Source organism: Embiotoca jacksoni, unplaced genomic scaffold, assembly GCF_022577435.1.
Source record: "Embiotoca jacksoni isolate LCO1_2020_lvr unplaced genomic scaffold, fEmbJac1.0.p SCAF_11, whole genome shotgun sequence".
Classification (NCBI taxonomy): Eukaryota; Metazoa; Chordata; class Actinopteri; family Embiotocidae; genus Embiotoca; species Embiotoca jacksoni.
The window spans coordinates 18,301,264-18,317,767 of NW_027185241.1; the positions used below are offsets into that span (position 1 = coordinate 18,301,264).

Genomic DNA, 16,504 nt, shown 5'->3' on the forward strand with positions numbered 1-16,504 from the left:
CAATTCAACAATTCATCAATTCAACAATTCAACAATTCATCAATTCCCACATAAGCTAGGAGGTAAAACCTCCTCTTTAAGGGAGAAAAACCTCCAACAGAGGGAAGAAAAACTCCCTCTTAACAGGAAGAAACCTCCGACAGAACCAGGCTCAGAGGTGGGCGGAGCATCTGCCTCGACCGGTTGGGGTGAGAGAGAAAAGGACAGCATAGAGATAGAAGAGAAGAACTGTTGGTGGAGACGACAAGCGCAGATCAGAGACATGCAGCTCCATGTTCTCTAAACAACTGAAGAGGTTCAATATTTTGAGACTAGAAGCCAGCTCGACTGACGCCTGCAGACACAGATAAGCAGGCTGAGGGCAGCACATGGACCGGATCTGGCTGCACTCCTTTCTCTACAAACAACAAGCAGAATTACCAGAACAGCTTGAAAGGCGCTCCGATGTTCGATTCTTCAAAAGTCGGACCTCCATCAAAGAGCCGACCCGCGTGTTCCTCTCACGGCACCGTGGAACACTTTCACGGTTCTACTCGGCAGTCGGATGTCGAGAAATGGGATGTTACTGCTGGATCCTCAAACATGCACCCGTCCTGTCCTCAAGATAAAGTCTGCTGGACAGAGAATATTAGATGATGTCAACATTGAATATGTCATACTTCATACGCTAACACGTGCTCTGTTATGTGCCCAACAGGTGTACAAGTGGACAGGTGACAACATGTTCTTCATCAAAGGAGATATGGACTCCTTAGCTTTTGGTGGAGGAAGGTGAGCCACAGGTCTACAAACAGAAACGTGACGATTGTTGCGGCAGCGAAGATGCTGAAGCAGTTCCGTTAAGTTCAGAGGACGTATTGCCGTTTTATTGCGACAGCTGAAAGTGTTGAATGCAGGAAAACATGTTTTCTTTTCGCCAGAAATGATTCGTACGAGTTGATGTTTTTCATGTTTAGTACTCCTGCTGTAAGTTTTACTTAAATAGATCAAGTATCTCCTGAATGAAATAAGCCTTGAAATGGCCAAATTTAACGATAAATGTTATGAGCCGGTAAATATCCGATCGAAGAAGAAGTAAAAGTGCAAATCCGAAGCGGTCTGAGGTGCTGTGATGTGCACGGAGGAGGGCGAAGCTGCGACCTCTGAGGAAGGATTCCACGTCATCAGCGTCAGATTCACCGTGAACCTGAAACCTGAGCAGAGAGCGAACAAACACGTCCGACTCTGCTGCTGATGTAGACCAAGTGACGTAACCTGGAATACGTCCTCAACGCGCTTCCAGCTTCCCTCTGCTCATCACAACTCTCCGATCCACACTCGGATATATTACCAACTGTTGGCACCTGACAGTTGTTGATCCTCAGGGCTGTGAACAGCAGGTGTCTGGGTTCAGAGGCCACTTTCATGTTGAAGGCATCATGAAATAATGCAGTTTAAAAGCTCACTTGTTGGAAAGAAAAACCCTCAAAGACTTCAATAAATATAAAGGTGGTGACTGTGTGTTTTCTTCTCTTGTAGCGGAGAGTTTGGCCTGTGGCTGGACGGAGACCTTTACCACGGCAGGAGTCACTCCTGTAAAACATTCGGGAACCCCATGCTCTCTAAAAAGGAGGATTTCTATGTGCAGGACATAGAGATCTGGGCTTTTGAATAACCGAACTGTGCACCACAGGGGAAAAAAAAACAAGCCCTGCAAAGGGCAAAGCGAGGAGTCCTCCTCCTTTAGAACAATGGAACGTCCCAAACCTAACTGCACATCACCAGGGCTCCCCAGGCCGGAAGCCCGCTATCGGATGCTTGTTGTGCGTTACTACTGCAGTTATTACGGAGCTTTTTTTTCTTTGTGAAAAATTACCTATGTGTGTATCTTGTTACAGCCTTGTGCAGCGTCTTTGCAGAGTAGGGGGAGAGTGTAAAGAAGCGGCGGTGAGATGAGCTGGTGTCGGAGGGGAGGGGAAGGGAAGGGAGGGGAGGGGAGGGGAGGCGGGCGGTGCCTCCGGGAGGACCACCGGAGCTCCTCTCTCCCGAGAGGAGGTGATGATGATGAGGTTTGGGGCTGCTGCGAGAAGGGACAACTGCCCTGCTGGTCCAGATGGTGCGTCAGAACTTAACAGAACCTCAGAGAGTCCCCCCCCACCCCCACCCCACTCCCCCACCCCCCCGAGCCCTCTCAGACCCCCCCCTCCTAGAACTTTGTCCGTTCAGTGGGATGTTCCTCGCTGTGCTGTCAGCCTCGACGGAGGGAGAGACCGGAGACAGCAGCTGAACACATTCCATTACTGGTGATGGTGGAGTGTCAAAATACACGTGGTGATTTGTGGTGAACACGCACATACACGAACACATCAGCAACAGGATACGATCACACTTAACTCAGAGAAGGGAGAATATTTGCTGTGTGTGTGTAGTGAAGGGGGGGGAGGGGGGGCAGTCTTTTTACATTACAGTACAGTACAGTACAGTCCGGGGTTGTCCTCTGAGGCTAAACTTATAGAGTATCGTGTATTGTAGTCCTCCTGTTGTTCACTGTCATAGCACACCATCTGAAAGCACATAGCTATAATCTGACCACCCATCGTCGTAATGTTCTGTTCAGTGGGTGTACGTGTGAGTCCAGCTAACACCAGCTCCTCTCGCGAGATGCTGGCTGTACTGTTCGTAGACGGTAACGTGTTGCAATAGATTTGTGGAATATGCAAATAACTGTCCTGTGACCTCAAATAACCCGCAGGTCGTGGCACTTTTGCTGCCGCCTGTCGCTCTTTCAAGAGACAAACTTGTAAAGCTTTTACGTCTTGATACACAATTGCTTTTCCGGGTATCATTTGAAAAGCCTGAGACGTGGTTAACTGTTTTACATGCATATATGACAATTATATATTGGTATATATGATTATATATGGGTTTGTATAATCATATATATTTTGCTGTTGAGTGTGACAGTGATCTCTTTGTGCTGATCATTTCAGCTGTTACTATATAATGTATATTACCCTGTAAATTAATGTTAAAATAGTAGATTTGTTCCTATATATATATATATATAAATACATAATTTATATATATATATATATATATATATATATAATAAAGTGTGGATTGGTGGGTTGCTTCTAGCACTTTAATCTGGTGTAAAAGCGTCATGGCCAGGTTCTTAGATTCTCTTAGCAGTAGCTGTACAGTACTTTTTTTGTTTTTGTTTTAGACCATTAAGATGTTAACCGTTAGTAGAAAGCTTGCTGCTACCCATATCAACGGGGTACGTCCTAATGCTCTTGTGTCTAAAAAGGAGGATTACTCAAAGGCAGGAGGGGGGAGGGGCTGAGCGAGGTCACACAGGGCAGCGGGCCTGGGTTTCTCTCTGCGCCGGCCGCCAGGTGAGTCTGAGCAGGTCCAGGTAGGTATGCAGGCAGACTGACCTCCGACAGGCAGAGGATGGCGGGCCGAGGGAAGTGTGTACAGTGCAGGGCGTCACCCTCCCTCCGTGGAGCTTTCTTCCCCCCTTTTCTGGTCTTCCACACCAGTATTTGTGTCCTCGTGGAAAGTCACAAAGAATAATATGGATCATTCTTCCAATTATTTCACCAGAATACAATGTATCAGTAATGTATAAATAACAATAAAGCTGAATTAATTGTTGTAACCTGGGATATATCTGATTTTGCGATGCTTCTTTTATTTTACTTGCGGGTCATACGTGTGAAATGGTGTGGCGGATGGACAGTGACCAATAGAAATGGCCAGTAATCGGTGGTTTATATTGTGCTGAGTCACTAGTACTTGGTGACCAGGTAGTTGTAGATACCCAGATGGAGTCTGGAGTTCCTCACTGCACGAATTAGGGAATCCTAATGATGAACTGATACATTTATAAATGCATCATAAATATTAAAGTGTGCCTAATCCTGAACATGGTTCACCACTGTTGGTGTAAACACTTAATGTTGCTACAGAAGCAGAAATCATTTTTAAAAGGTGATTTCACTGTTATGAGTTGAAAATATAACACTTTCTCCGTGGCTGTGTTTCTAAAGGCGAAGATATAAAAACTGCTGCTATAGACTTTAATACCAAATTCATCATGTTCCATTAGAACTTCTGAATTGAAATGCTAAAACACAGCAGAGGGACCTCATCCACTTCTGAGGCAGAGCTCCTGATAGATCCTCCAGCTGTGAGTGAGCGCCATCTACTGGTTCCATGTGCTAGGGTTGGTTTATTGTTAGTACAGCCACTCGCTGTGGACTCTGGTCAGACACTTCATCGATCAAAATCACGGCTTCGTTATACAAGACGTAAAGTAAAAGTGAACCGACGTGAATCGTCTTTATGTTTATTGAAACGGCTCATCAAGGCACACGCAGGTAAACACAGCAGCGCAGGACTGAGTGGTGATCGAACACTTCGGGAGTTCCTCGTCTCTGTCCGCTCGGGACAAACACACACCCGAGCCTCATCCCCGTGACTCGGTCTCGGAGCGAGGATCGTTCTTTCCGTGTCGAACCCTTCTGTCCCCCCCGCGGCCCGTCCACGCTGCGTCAGGTCTTAGTGACATCCAGCAGAACTAAAACAGAGCAGGGATCATTCTCGGGTTCTGGGATTATAGTCTTGTCACGTTCAGCTGCGCAGTCAGCTCGTTTCAGGCCGAGTGTAGAAACCAAATTGTGCTACAAAGACCCCCTTATTGCAATAATGTAAAAGAGGAGATGATCGATAAGAGGACAGGAAGTGTTTGCTCAGCAAAAAAAGAGGCTGAAGATACACTGGGAAAGGATTATTGTTTGAAACACAATGTAAATAGAATTTAAACGGCATTATGGCATCCCAACATCAGCGCTTTAAAATTAAGCCTCAATAAATACAGACCAAAATTACTTCACAGGAAAATATGGAGCAGAAAAGTGCCTTTCTCTTAAAATCACTGTGATGAAATTCAGATGCCATGTTTCACAAAGCAGTTCTGGTTGGCAGGAATAAAAATGAAAAAATAATGTGTACAGCAGTGAGCACAAACAGAGCTACACCAATGCAGTTGTTGCATAACGTCCAAATTACAAAAAAGGTATTAAGTAGGACAATCGTCAGTAAGGCAGAGGCAGGTTGTAGAAAACCCTCTCTACACATGGTGGTGGTTCAAAAAGCCTTTTTAAGGTCTGTGAAGACCTCACAGTTTGCTCTTCAGTCCAGATGCTCCTCAGTACACCAGGTACTTGAGTTCGGAGTAGATGAGTGGAAACATGACTGTGCAGGCTCGGTACAGGATGGCTGCGCTCTTGAACACAGCTCGGGGTTTGGTGCTCCACGATTCGGACTTGAAGTTGACGTAGATTGCATACAGTGCCACGGCGAAGAAGTGTCCAATGAGAGTCATGGGTTTGGGCGTCAACCTGGTAAGAAATCACTACGTCAGAATGTGGAGCCTCTTATATTCAATCACGTATTTACAAGAATAATTTCATCTGTTGGAAATGATTTGCTTTTGTGCTGCTTTTCGTCTGTACAGATATCAGTTAGCTTAGCTTAGCATAAAGACTGGAAACGGGGGGGAACAGCTAGCCTTCGCTGCTCCCGGCCAAGAAACGGTGTCGCACTCAAACTCGTCAAGTGCAGCGAGTGCAGCCCACGAAGGCCCGGAAGCCGTAAGAGGACCAATCAGACCATCTCGGGGGGGGGGGGCCCATCATGTGCATCATCGTCAGAGTAACTACTCACCTACTTACACGTGTCTACGCGACACCTTCTCACCTTCTCACCTTGTGTATTCCTCTTGTGGTTTTGAATCACAGCCTACTTTAGGTATCTTTATTTATCCTCATTGAAATGTTCCAAAACGGCATGTTTTATCCAAAATGAACAGGCTACTGGTTCTCACCCATTACTCAGGCCTATTTCAATGAGTTGCTTGTGTTCTCAAAAGTTCCCACGGAACTTAAGGCATGCTGGGAAATGCTCATTTGTTTGTCCAATGACCTTGATCCTTGTCGTTTGTAATAATTTGACATTATGACGTCGGGTTTTTCTCAACAGTTTAACCTTTAAGCGAGAAGCTTCTCAGCAAATGGACAAGAAGTTGGCGGCACAAGCTAAATGTGTGCGTCCGTGTGCACGCAGGCGTGTTTGTGACGTTTGGGGAGTCCCAGAAAAATATTGTCAGCAGGGCCGATTGCAATTAACGCCAGAGACGGAATATATCGACATGAAAACCAACGTGTGCATGCTCGGATTTTGCAAAGGTTACGGGCCGGTCATCGTGCAACACAATACAGACGTGCAACACGTGAGGTTTTACTGTGGAGGATTCCTACTTACACAGAGAGGAGTCCAATAGGCCCGGCAATGCACTCTCCTCCCAGCTGGAAGTACTGGAAGCAGGCCTTTCTTAGCTCATGAAGAGAATCTGGTTAAAAACATGGACACGGTGAGAATCCACCGAAATGATTGCAGATTTTGACGCGTACAAATAACAAAACATGTATCGTCCACTGTCGCCGTTTCATTTTTGTGTCATCGGGTGCAGATGCAGGCCGAGACTCACCGTCGGTGGCTGCAAACAGCTCGTACAGCGCCTGGGCCAACACGTTCACCACAAAAGAATGGGATGACTTGCGTTCCCAGTGGAATTTTTTCTTTGCCTATTGAGAAGAATGAGAAGAAAAAAAGCCTGAGTGTGATAGTGTGCACTGGTCTACAATCTAAATTAGCCTACAGTAATAAGAGGGATGTAGATTATTAAGATTAAGAAAAAATTAAAAATTTATTTTTAATTTGTATTTAAATTTAAATTTTTAAATTATATTAAATTTAATATTAATTAAATATTTAAATTTATTTATAAAATTATAATTATAATAAAATTATCTAAAATTATTAAATTTAAAATGTAATATTTAAATTTAAATTATATTCAATTTAAATGGAAAACAATTTAATTTAAATTACATTTTTATTAAAAAATAAATTAAAAATGTATTAAAAAAAAATAAAAATTAAAAAAGGACAAGACACGTGACGCGGTCGAGACTCTAAACATAAGCTTCTGCTCGCATTCATAAACTGGTTTGATCCAGAAAAAAATCACTGGACTTTCCTCTGCAGACTCAGCACGCAGGCCGGATACCTTCTCATTATCTTACAGGTCAGACTGTTTTTCAGTGATAATATCAGTCGGAGGAGTTTGTGATCGGACGGCGAGCTGCTCCCGTGTTCACCTGCAGCACGGCGCCGTCGTCGTACAGGTCCGGGATGTTCTTCAGCAGACTCCTCCAGATGCCGACGTCGTTGAGAGCGACGCTCATCCCTCCTCCCGTCAGCGGATGCCTCATGTTGTACGCGTCGCCCAGGAGAAGCACTCCTGTAAATGACACGCTGCTGTTTGTCTCGTCTCTAAACAGCTGTTTGTCTCTCTCGTCTTTCAAACACTGAGCGGGAAGACATCTGGAAGACTCTGAGCAGTTTTCTGTGATTTCATTTCTGCTGTGCTGACTGTAAAAATATGACGGGAGTGTTGAAGAACATTGTCGCTTTGATTACAACAAGCATTTTCACCTTTTTGCCAACAGTTGATTGAGAAGATCTTCATCCCTCTTATTACTGCAGGCTGCATCCTGCAGCCAGTTAGCTTAGCTTAGCATAACGAGCTAAGCTAACTGACTGCAGCTCCAGAAGGCCAACAGGAAAGAAACCGCTCACCTGGCAGCTCTAAAGCTCACTGATGAACACGTTATCTCATTTGTTTAATCCTACAAAAATCCAAGTGCAAAAACGACGACCTGTCATGTTTACACTTTGGTTTTTGTACGATTAAATATAGCTGAAGGCAGCTTTTTTTTTTTCTTTCTTTCTTTCTTTCTTTTTCAATTCTTTGTGCTGCTGTAAGCGAACCAACCCTACAGACACTAAATGTGTCGGTTGTGTCCAACTCTCTGCAAGAGAAAATGTCAAACTACAGAATTTAATGTAGTAAAGGTCTATAAACAATGTTTTTTTTATTTAAAGTATCCCTATACTATAACAAGGTGCTACTAAAGTCTAAGAAAAGCTTTGAACGAGTCGGCATTTAGAGCAAGTTTTCAGTTCAATGTCAAACACTAATTTTAAATTAGTCAACAACCAGGAGCTGTAATTTGTTTCATCATACAGTAATGACCCAAGCGAGGCCTGACATACATCACACTGCAACACGAGCCAGAATCAGTTCAATACATTCTCTTTGGCCATCTCCAACCACAAATCAGTCAATAGCACTTCAGTACCTGGCTTGTTGACAGGGGAGGGAGGGAGGAAGCTGGCAGGCATCGACCGGAGTCGATCGTTCTGCAGCGCCACCATGAAAGGCTCCTTTAAATGCTCTGAAGGAAAAGAGAGGAAGAGAGCGCGGGAGGTGGATCACTCAGACGCCTCAGTGGATGAAAACCAAAAGGTTGTGCACGAGAAAAAAGCCTTTTCTTCTGGCGTCTGAATGTACATTTATCGATGCATCAGTGTGACTGACTCGGGCGTTCCAGCTGGACCTCTGTCAAGGTTACTGGAGCTGCTGCTTTCATATTGGGACTTTGATATTTCAGGTGAATAGCAGAGCGCACCGTGAATGTCAAATCCTTCAACTGCAGCTTCCCTGCAGGTTCACGCCCCGACACGAGCAGCCCGAGCGTGTCCTGCCTACCTCGACTTCTGGCATCAATCACACATGAAGAAGTTACCAAAGGAGAAAAAAAAAAAAAAAAAAATCCTCCGAAGACGCCGATCCTCTGATAACCTTTCATTCATCCCGCTACACATGTTCCTCGTCAGGTCAAAGGTCACGTCCCATCAGGGATAATTACTGAAAAAAACGTTTTCAAAAGAAAGCGTCGTTCATTATTTACCAGGCAGCTGTGGGTGTATTTTCTCGGCCATGTACTCCGTCAGGTTGCGAGGCATCTCTCCCCTGATGTCCACCAGCACTCGGGTGTGCGAGGAGGAGATCTGGTAGATGAGCACGGGGCTCGGGTTGGCCAGCACCAGCTCAGCATGGTTGGCTTTGAACTGGGGACAGTCCTGGGGAGAAGAACAGCGGCCACAGACTCGAGATTAGTTCATAACTTAAGTGATTGATGAGATCGCAGATGTGTTTTCAAACCCCTCTTCACTTGAACATGTGTCACGTGTGCAGTGGTTTAACTTTTGAACTGGAAAAACACGAGTATATTCATAGATTCTTTCCATTTAGGGCATCATGTTCTGAATTTCTAACCAGGTAATTGAACTTTTTTTTTTTTTTTTAATGGGAAAACCAAATCAGACACAAGTTATTTCAATCTTTGATATTACAAAACTGGAAGAAACTTTTTATTTCTTCTAGGTGGTATTGCAAATTGTAAATGTAAAATTGTAAGGATTGCTCACATATGTGATATCCAAATTGAATCCCACATTCCGTATTAAATAGAATTTATCTTCCAAATACTACAAAGAAACAACAAGTATTTATTTAAATAAAAACTAGCCCACGATGGTGATAGGTGATTAATCAGCCTATTCTTATTTACTCAATTCCTTATTTTGTTTATAATCAGTTATGGTGTCCCAGACAATTTTCTAATTATTTGTTTCTCTCCAAACGAGAGTTCGAGACCAAAAGATGTTCCGTTTTCTCTCTTTTGACAACATTTCCACATCTGAGAGGCTGAAACCTCGTTGAAATTTTGCAAAAAAAAAAAACCACTTAAAGCATTCATCAGTAATCAGAATATCAGTCAAGACTTTGCACTGCTGCTCTTCCTACCCTCATAAGACATCCGACAAAGTGAGAGGAGATGTGAGCTTTCCCCGACACCAGACTCTTTCTGAATTTGGAGAAGCAGCCGTCAGCCACCACAGTCAGAGCCGCACGGATCTCCTGCGGGACACAGATCGTCACACAGCGGCCGACTCACAGCAGATACTCTATTTCTCTCCGAGAGGTGAGACGGGATCAGACATAAGCTTGTAAAAGTTGCATCTGTACTGCACAATTCCCTCCTCTCACCTTGATGTCTCCAGTTTCTTTCTCCCTGTACTGGACTCCGGTTACACAGCCGTGCTCTTCCAGCAAACTGCTCACGGTGCCTTCTATGAATGTGACACTAGGGGGCGCAATCAAACAGTTAGAAAAGGGAGGGAACACGGAAAGGCGAAGGGAAACTTGTGCCTCTTTGACCCACGGTGGCTTTGTCAGTAGGTTACATCTCTTTACCGGACCGCTGATCGTTGTGTACACAAGCCTCTACACGTAAATAAATATGAAGAACAAAGTGCAACCTGTTTGAACGTACGGAGTCAAAGTCATGGAACTTGGCTTTGTAGGACAGAACAGATTGTAAATGATCCTCGTGTTCCTCCAAACAATCAGTGATGTCTAAAACAAGCCACGTCGACTTTTTAACGACTCTGCTCACTTTGGCTCGGCCAGGGCGGTTCTCCTCAGGCCCGTGATGAATCGGCCGTGGTGGAAAGCACGTCCACAGCAGATTCTCTGCTCCTCCTGAGGGTAGGGGACCTCCACCTCGGTGCCGCTCTCTCGGTCGTGGATCACGTAGCCGTTCACCAGATGGGCGTCTAGACCCTCCACCGAACCTGAGGCCAAACATAACAGGACGGGGTAAAGTTACACAGCACACATCCACTCTTCATTCAGTGATGATGATGATGACGTGGGAACAAGGTGAGAGGTATAATATAATCATATTCAGAATATTTGCAAATTTTAGGATCTCAACAGGGACTTAAAATGTTTGAACAATGTTTGGAGTTTGAAACATCTGGCACCAACAGGTTAGTGAGCTTAAGGGTGAATAAAAGCCACTGTTTTCATGAGTATGTGTTAAGTCTTTCACAATGATAAGCTCAAATCACTCAAACTAATCAGAAATGAGTTTTACACCTCCAATAGTCAGATTTTTTTGGATCATTTTATCAAAAATTTACTTTGAAATATAAGTAATAAACTGGAGTCCGATCAGCTCAGACGAGTCCTGGAATAAACGTGGACCGCAAACTGGCAACCCGACTCATATTTTCTGCTCTTTAGAAAGATGTTTTTGATGCCATTAAAGAAGTCGTCCACCATGTGACACTCCCAAAGAACCACATGAACTTCCACAAAGTTTCAGGAGAACAGCTAGAATGCATTCGCTGCAAATCCACCATGAAATGTTTTATTTCTGATCATCCATCTGAAAAAGTGTGAGGTGTGTATGAGATGGCATTTCAGCAGCAAAGCGCCTAAAAGCCCAAATTTAGTAGCGGAACCCCGTTAATGCAATAATGTTATGTATACATGATGAAGTGACACTGTGACACACACCCTATTACAGGATACACTTCAAACTCCCTATTACGTAATATGTGACTATCTGCAATCAAGGTTCAAGTTTAAAAAAAGAAAAGAAAACATCCTCAGGTAGGCTTTTGTTTTTAAAGAGTTTGATCTGCTTCATCAGGACTGTGAAGTCATCTGAGCCCTGCAACACAGACACCTCGACAACAGGACAGTCAGTGACCGACCGACCTTCCAGCCCCAGCTCTGTGAGAGCTCTGTATCCTCCAGGCTGCAGCAGCTCCCCCACGATCCTGTCCGGCTCCTTCAGGTCCCGCTCCACGACCATCACCCTCCTCCCGTCCCGGGCCAGGACGGCTGCCATCGCTGAGCCCAGGACCCCGGCCCCAACTATCACCACATCTGGCTCCGGGACCGCAGAGGAGCCGCAGGCTGAGGCGGCGTGTGAGGCGGCGTGTGAGGCAGAGGACTCTGGCTCTGCTCTTGTCCCTTTTCTCCGGCTCTGAAAACAATAAAGTGAAGAGTCTCATCACACTGAAAATCTTTATAATTTTTTTTTCTCTAAATCAAATAAGCGGCCCTCTGATTCTAGCTGCGGTCCTTAGAATATAAAAAAATAAACTTGAAAGTTGAATGCACTTGTCTTTAGCTCTGACATTTAAAACTTCCCAGAAATAATGAACACAAAAAAGAAGCACAAATTAATATATCTAATGATTGACTTCAACTGAATGGACAACTAAGCATCTTTTCGTTGCCCTGTAATCTGCCTGTGCCTTCCTTTGTTTACATAATTAGGCTCGCAGGAGTCCGCATGCAGTGTCTTACCTTCTTGCTGCTTCTGTCTGATTTCTCGCTCCTCTGTGTTGCAGTTTGAGGGATTAAGTGGTTGATAACAGGTAAAGAAGACACCAGGCTCAGAGGCAAATGAAGTACCCGAGAGATCTGGAGCTTCTGGCCGTGAAAGTACTTGATATATGAGAACAGCAGCCCGGCTGTAAGAAATAGCGCTGCGGCCATGACAAGCTCTTTGTGAAACAAAGTCAACAGTGTGTTGGACTTTTTGTAAAGGTATGTGAAGCTTGCTATTCCTAGAAAAATCCACATCTTTACAAAATTAAAAATTAAAACGAAAATGAACACCGGTGAGAAACTATTGTTTTGGCTGGAAAAAAAATTAAAAAAAAAATCATAAAGCAATTAAGAGCAATTCATAATATCTCTTCTTTTGATATTGTTTCTCAGGTGCTCCAAAAACAAGTCAAGTCAGCCTAAAAAGTGCAGTTATCTTTGTAACTCATGTCCATTTGTTCACGGACCGTCGGAGGGATGCTGCTGAATATTTTATGATAATGAGAAACACGGACGACTTCGGATTCGCAGGTTTCAGGTCCCGCCTTCTCCACAGCTCGACCCTCCAATCAGGAGTGACGTGCCGGTGAGCAGAGCTCATGCTATACGCTGATTGGACGGCCGCGCCGGCGCTGGTCCCGTTTACGCCCGCTGATTGGTCGGTCGTCTGGCAGGATAGTAGTATGATGTGATGTCAGTGGGAAAGGTGCGCGTGTTCATTTCTTTTACAGTCCAAGCTGAATGAGAGCAAAGATAGTTCACGTTTAACAGGAGAAATCACTCTGCGGCGTAATCCGGGACCGTCGTTGGACTGTGTGTTGATTATTACAGCTGTTCCTGCTCGAGAAGTGAAGCCAAGCTGTTACCATAGCAACTAAAGTTGCGCTTACTGAAAAAAAGGCGTCAATATATAAACGTAAAACGTCATTAAAACGGTATCCCTTGTAACAAATTAACTTTACAAGTCTTGAGGCCAAAGTGTCACATCGGTGCAGCTTCAGATTCTGACTATGACACCTGGCGACATTTATGGGACCCATAAAAAGGTGCAGAGTGAGAGCTCTTTCCAATAGCCACTGGTGAACTATAAAGCAGTCGCTTCTGTCAAAATATGTGTTTTTACACACTTCAAATGCTGGTAATACGTATTTATATAATATAAGATACATAAAACTAAGCAAAAAAAAAAAACTTGAGTTGCAAAAGTTGCAGCACTGAACAGAGAACAATATAAATACAGGATCCTCAGAATAGCAGCTGTGAAAGATAAAACAAGGGAGACAAAAGGTTTAAAATCTGATCCACAAGAGTCTATGTAATATGATGCTTTTATTAAACTACAAAATAGTCCAGTAAATGTTCTAACTTCGCAGAATTATAGTTTCATAACTTACAATTGGTTAAAAAAAAAAGTTTGAAGGACTTCAACCAGTCAATGTAAACATCTGACTACAACTGTGTGTACAGCTGAAGCTTGGGTAATTGCTGAAGTCACTGTTTATGCAGAAATATCAAATATGCCATGTTTGTAGCCCCCTCCAAAAAAAAAAAAAGCAGCATACAGACCGAGGGTTGAAGTCACCAGACCAGCTCAGAAACAGGTAGGGGTGTGGCCAGGAAATGGTACCGGGACATTCTTTAAACCAGGCGGCCACCGACAACAACCACACAAACATGCAGGAATACCCAGAGACTGTTACTGCCTACATCGCCTAATGCACTGACACATGAAAACCATCACCACCTGGGCTAACCAGAACCCAGGCTGACGGGGAAGTCCACAGGCTGCTGGGGGGTCCGGGACGCAGCCTGTCCCGTGGAATCAGGAAAGCCCAACATCAACATACAAAGCGGATGAGCTGCCATTTCAGACACAGCAGGACATGGCAGGACATGGCAGGACATGAAGACCATCACAGACTACAAACCCTCACCACAGACCTGTGACAGGGACATCTCTCTACTCAACCACTTCTTTACACGTTTTGATGCACAAAACAACATTCCTGCACAGACCAGAGGAGCTCAAGGATGTGCTGACAGACATCTTCAACATCTCTGAGCCGGGCTGTTGTCCCCGCGGGCTTCAAAGCCGCCACCATCTGTGCTCAAGAAGTCACCCCCATCCTGCTTTAATGACTACCGCCCTGTTGCACTAACCTCCACCGTCATGAAGTGCTTTGAAAGACTAGTCAGGCAGCAAATAAAATCCTCTGTTCCTCCCTCTCTGGACCCAACCATGAACAACACAATCAACCATGAACAACACGATCATTTTAAATTAAATGGTAGTGCTTTATCACCTTTTGGTCTCAAAGCACTTTAACATGGTTTTCCCATTCACCCACTAATGAGACAGATCACCATGCAGGGTGCTGCCATCAGGAGAGCATTCACACACTGATGGTACACCATCAGGAGCAACTTAGGGTTCAGTGTCTTGCTCAAGGACACTTAGGCATGTGGACAGGAGGAGCTGGGGATTGAGCCACCAACCTTCTGATTAGTGTTCAACCCACTCTACCATCTGAGCCACAGCCTCCCCATGAACAACACGATAATTTTGCCGGCCCTATCATAACTAAAATAAAAAGCAGACTGCACAAACTGATAACATTTGATAAAAATGGGGTCAGATCTTGATGTGATTGTTTGTGTGACCTCCTAAAACTGAAGGGTGCTGGAACTAGACTCTGCCCCCTGCTGCTACCACCTGTTCTCACCCAGTCTGCAGGTGAGACCGAGCTCATCTCAAATGAGCGTGAAGTGTGTCATCGTCCTGGTGTCTGGCAGACATGCACAACGAGTCCTTTGGCTCCTCACACACACACACACACACACACACACACACACAATGCGTTTGTCTGGGCTTCGGCACCACAAACCAAAAGGTTAGGTTTCGGAAAAGATCACGGTTTGGATTAAAATAAGTAATTTTACTAAAGTAATGTTACCGATGTCAAGTAAGTTAAATATGTTAAGGAAGTAACTGTATGTTACTTAAAAAGAAACCTGCATTAACTTTTGCTTTTCTTGAACTCGGTATTCACTCTTAAGACAACTGTCTGTTTGTGCCATGAATTCATCCCCAACCCGCCTCCCTGCAGACTGTTACTCCCTCTTCTCTGGGGGGTCACAGTGCAGATGACAGCTTACTCCTCTACAGCTTTGACAGAACAGCAGCAGTGACGATGGGCTGAATAAACTGCTTGCAAAAAGTAACTTATGGGGGATTTTTTTTTTTTTTTTTTACGAGAGCAATTTGTTAGACTTCAATTCGTTAGTTTAATTAGCTGAAGTAATTCCAACTGATGAACATTGTACAAGTAATTCTTGCACGAGACCGTTCTTCGGGTCCCATATTGTAGCGTAACTACATAAATCTGTCCTCAGGCTTTATAGTAGACAGTTATCCTTCTGTAACCACAACACACTGTCTCTCATTACACAAACATTTGTATCAGTCATCCCTGAAACAGCTCTACAGCCACCGGCTATAATGGAGGCTAATATTCTGATTACAAACAATTTAAAAAGAATAAAAATGCTCCATAAAAACCCTTCAGTCATAATAAACAGGACGAAACCAAACCAGTTGCAAGTGGTTGCGAAGGAGCAGTTTGAACCTTTTCATAAACTGATCAAAAGAAAAATTGTACCATGTAAAAGATTCATTTATTTTTTTTCTGCTCCACATATCTGCAACAAAGTCCCAGAAAGCTGCAGGTCTGCTGAGACCTTAAGCTGCTTTAAATCATGATTGAAGATTTTTCTGTTTGCTGCCTTTCACTGAACCAGATTTGAGGATGTTGATTAACTTCTTGCACTTTACACTGCAACTTATTTCTGTGTTTTATGTGTTATGCTGCACTGTAACTTTTATCCTATTTTTTAGCTTGCTTTATTTTAACGTTTTAATCCCTGTTTTTAAATGTCTTTCTTTTGCCTGATGTTTTGATGCTTTTAATCTTTTTAGGTGAAGCACTTTGAATTGATAGTTGAAATGTGCTCTAGAAATAAGCTCCTCTTTCCTTGGCTTTGGACCCACAGATTCTTGGGGCCTTTTCCATCAGTGAGTGCTGCAGTTTGGGACCAACTCGTTTTACATAAATAAGAATAATTTGCGAGAAAACCATTATATAGTCGGGTGTCACATTTGGGAGAAAATAACACCAGACAGTGTCTTTCATATATTTTCTGTATCTTCAGGAGCTTTGACAGAGACAGTGATGCATTTCTGCTATGACATCACTCTGGAACAAAAATTGGTCGAACTTGCTCTCATGTTACAGATCAGGTGAGGTGTGGCTGCAGCTTTGGACAGCAGGGGGCAGCACAGACCTCGCTGATATATGA

At 43.9% G+C, this 16,504-nt stretch overlaps 2 protein-coding genes across 7 annotated transcripts in view; one reads left to right on the forward strand and one right to left on the reverse strand.

Moving 5' to 3' along the window:
- Nucleotides 1–3,643, forward strand: part of oxr1a (oxidation resistance 1a) — a 169,442-nt gene extending 165,799 nt beyond the window's left edge. For all 6 annotated transcript variants that reach the window (XM_069143460.1, XM_069143459.1, XM_069143462.1 and 3 more), the window contains 2 exons: nucleotides 698–771; nucleotides 1,519–3,643. In XM_069143460.1, coding sequence (XP_068999561.1) covers nucleotides 698–771; nucleotides 1,519–1,654 — 210 coding nt within the window. In that variant the 3' untranslated portion in view covers nucleotides 1,655–3,643. The remainder of the gene's footprint in view (nucleotides 1–697; nucleotides 772–1,518) is intronic.
- A 678-nt stretch (nucleotides 3,644–4,321) lies between these two features.
- Nucleotides 4,322–16,452, reverse strand: sqlea (squalene epoxidase a). The gene is made up of 11 exons (XM_069143463.1): nucleotides 12,125–16,452; nucleotides 11,528–11,798; nucleotides 10,416–10,593; nucleotides 10,007–10,103; nucleotides 9,764–9,877; nucleotides 8,865–9,036; nucleotides 8,253–8,348; nucleotides 7,209–7,351; nucleotides 6,536–6,632; nucleotides 6,310–6,397; nucleotides 4,322–5,387 (listed from the first exon to the last, which is right to left on the reverse strand). The coding sequence occupies exons 1-11, from the start codon at nucleotides 12,401–12,403 to the stop codon at nucleotides 5,195–5,197; spliced, it is 1,728 nt and encodes a 575-aa protein (XP_068999564.1). The 5' UTR covers nucleotides 12,404–16,452; the 3' UTR covers nucleotides 4,322–5,194.
- Between the last annotated feature and the right edge of the window lie 52 nt (nucleotides 16,453–16,504).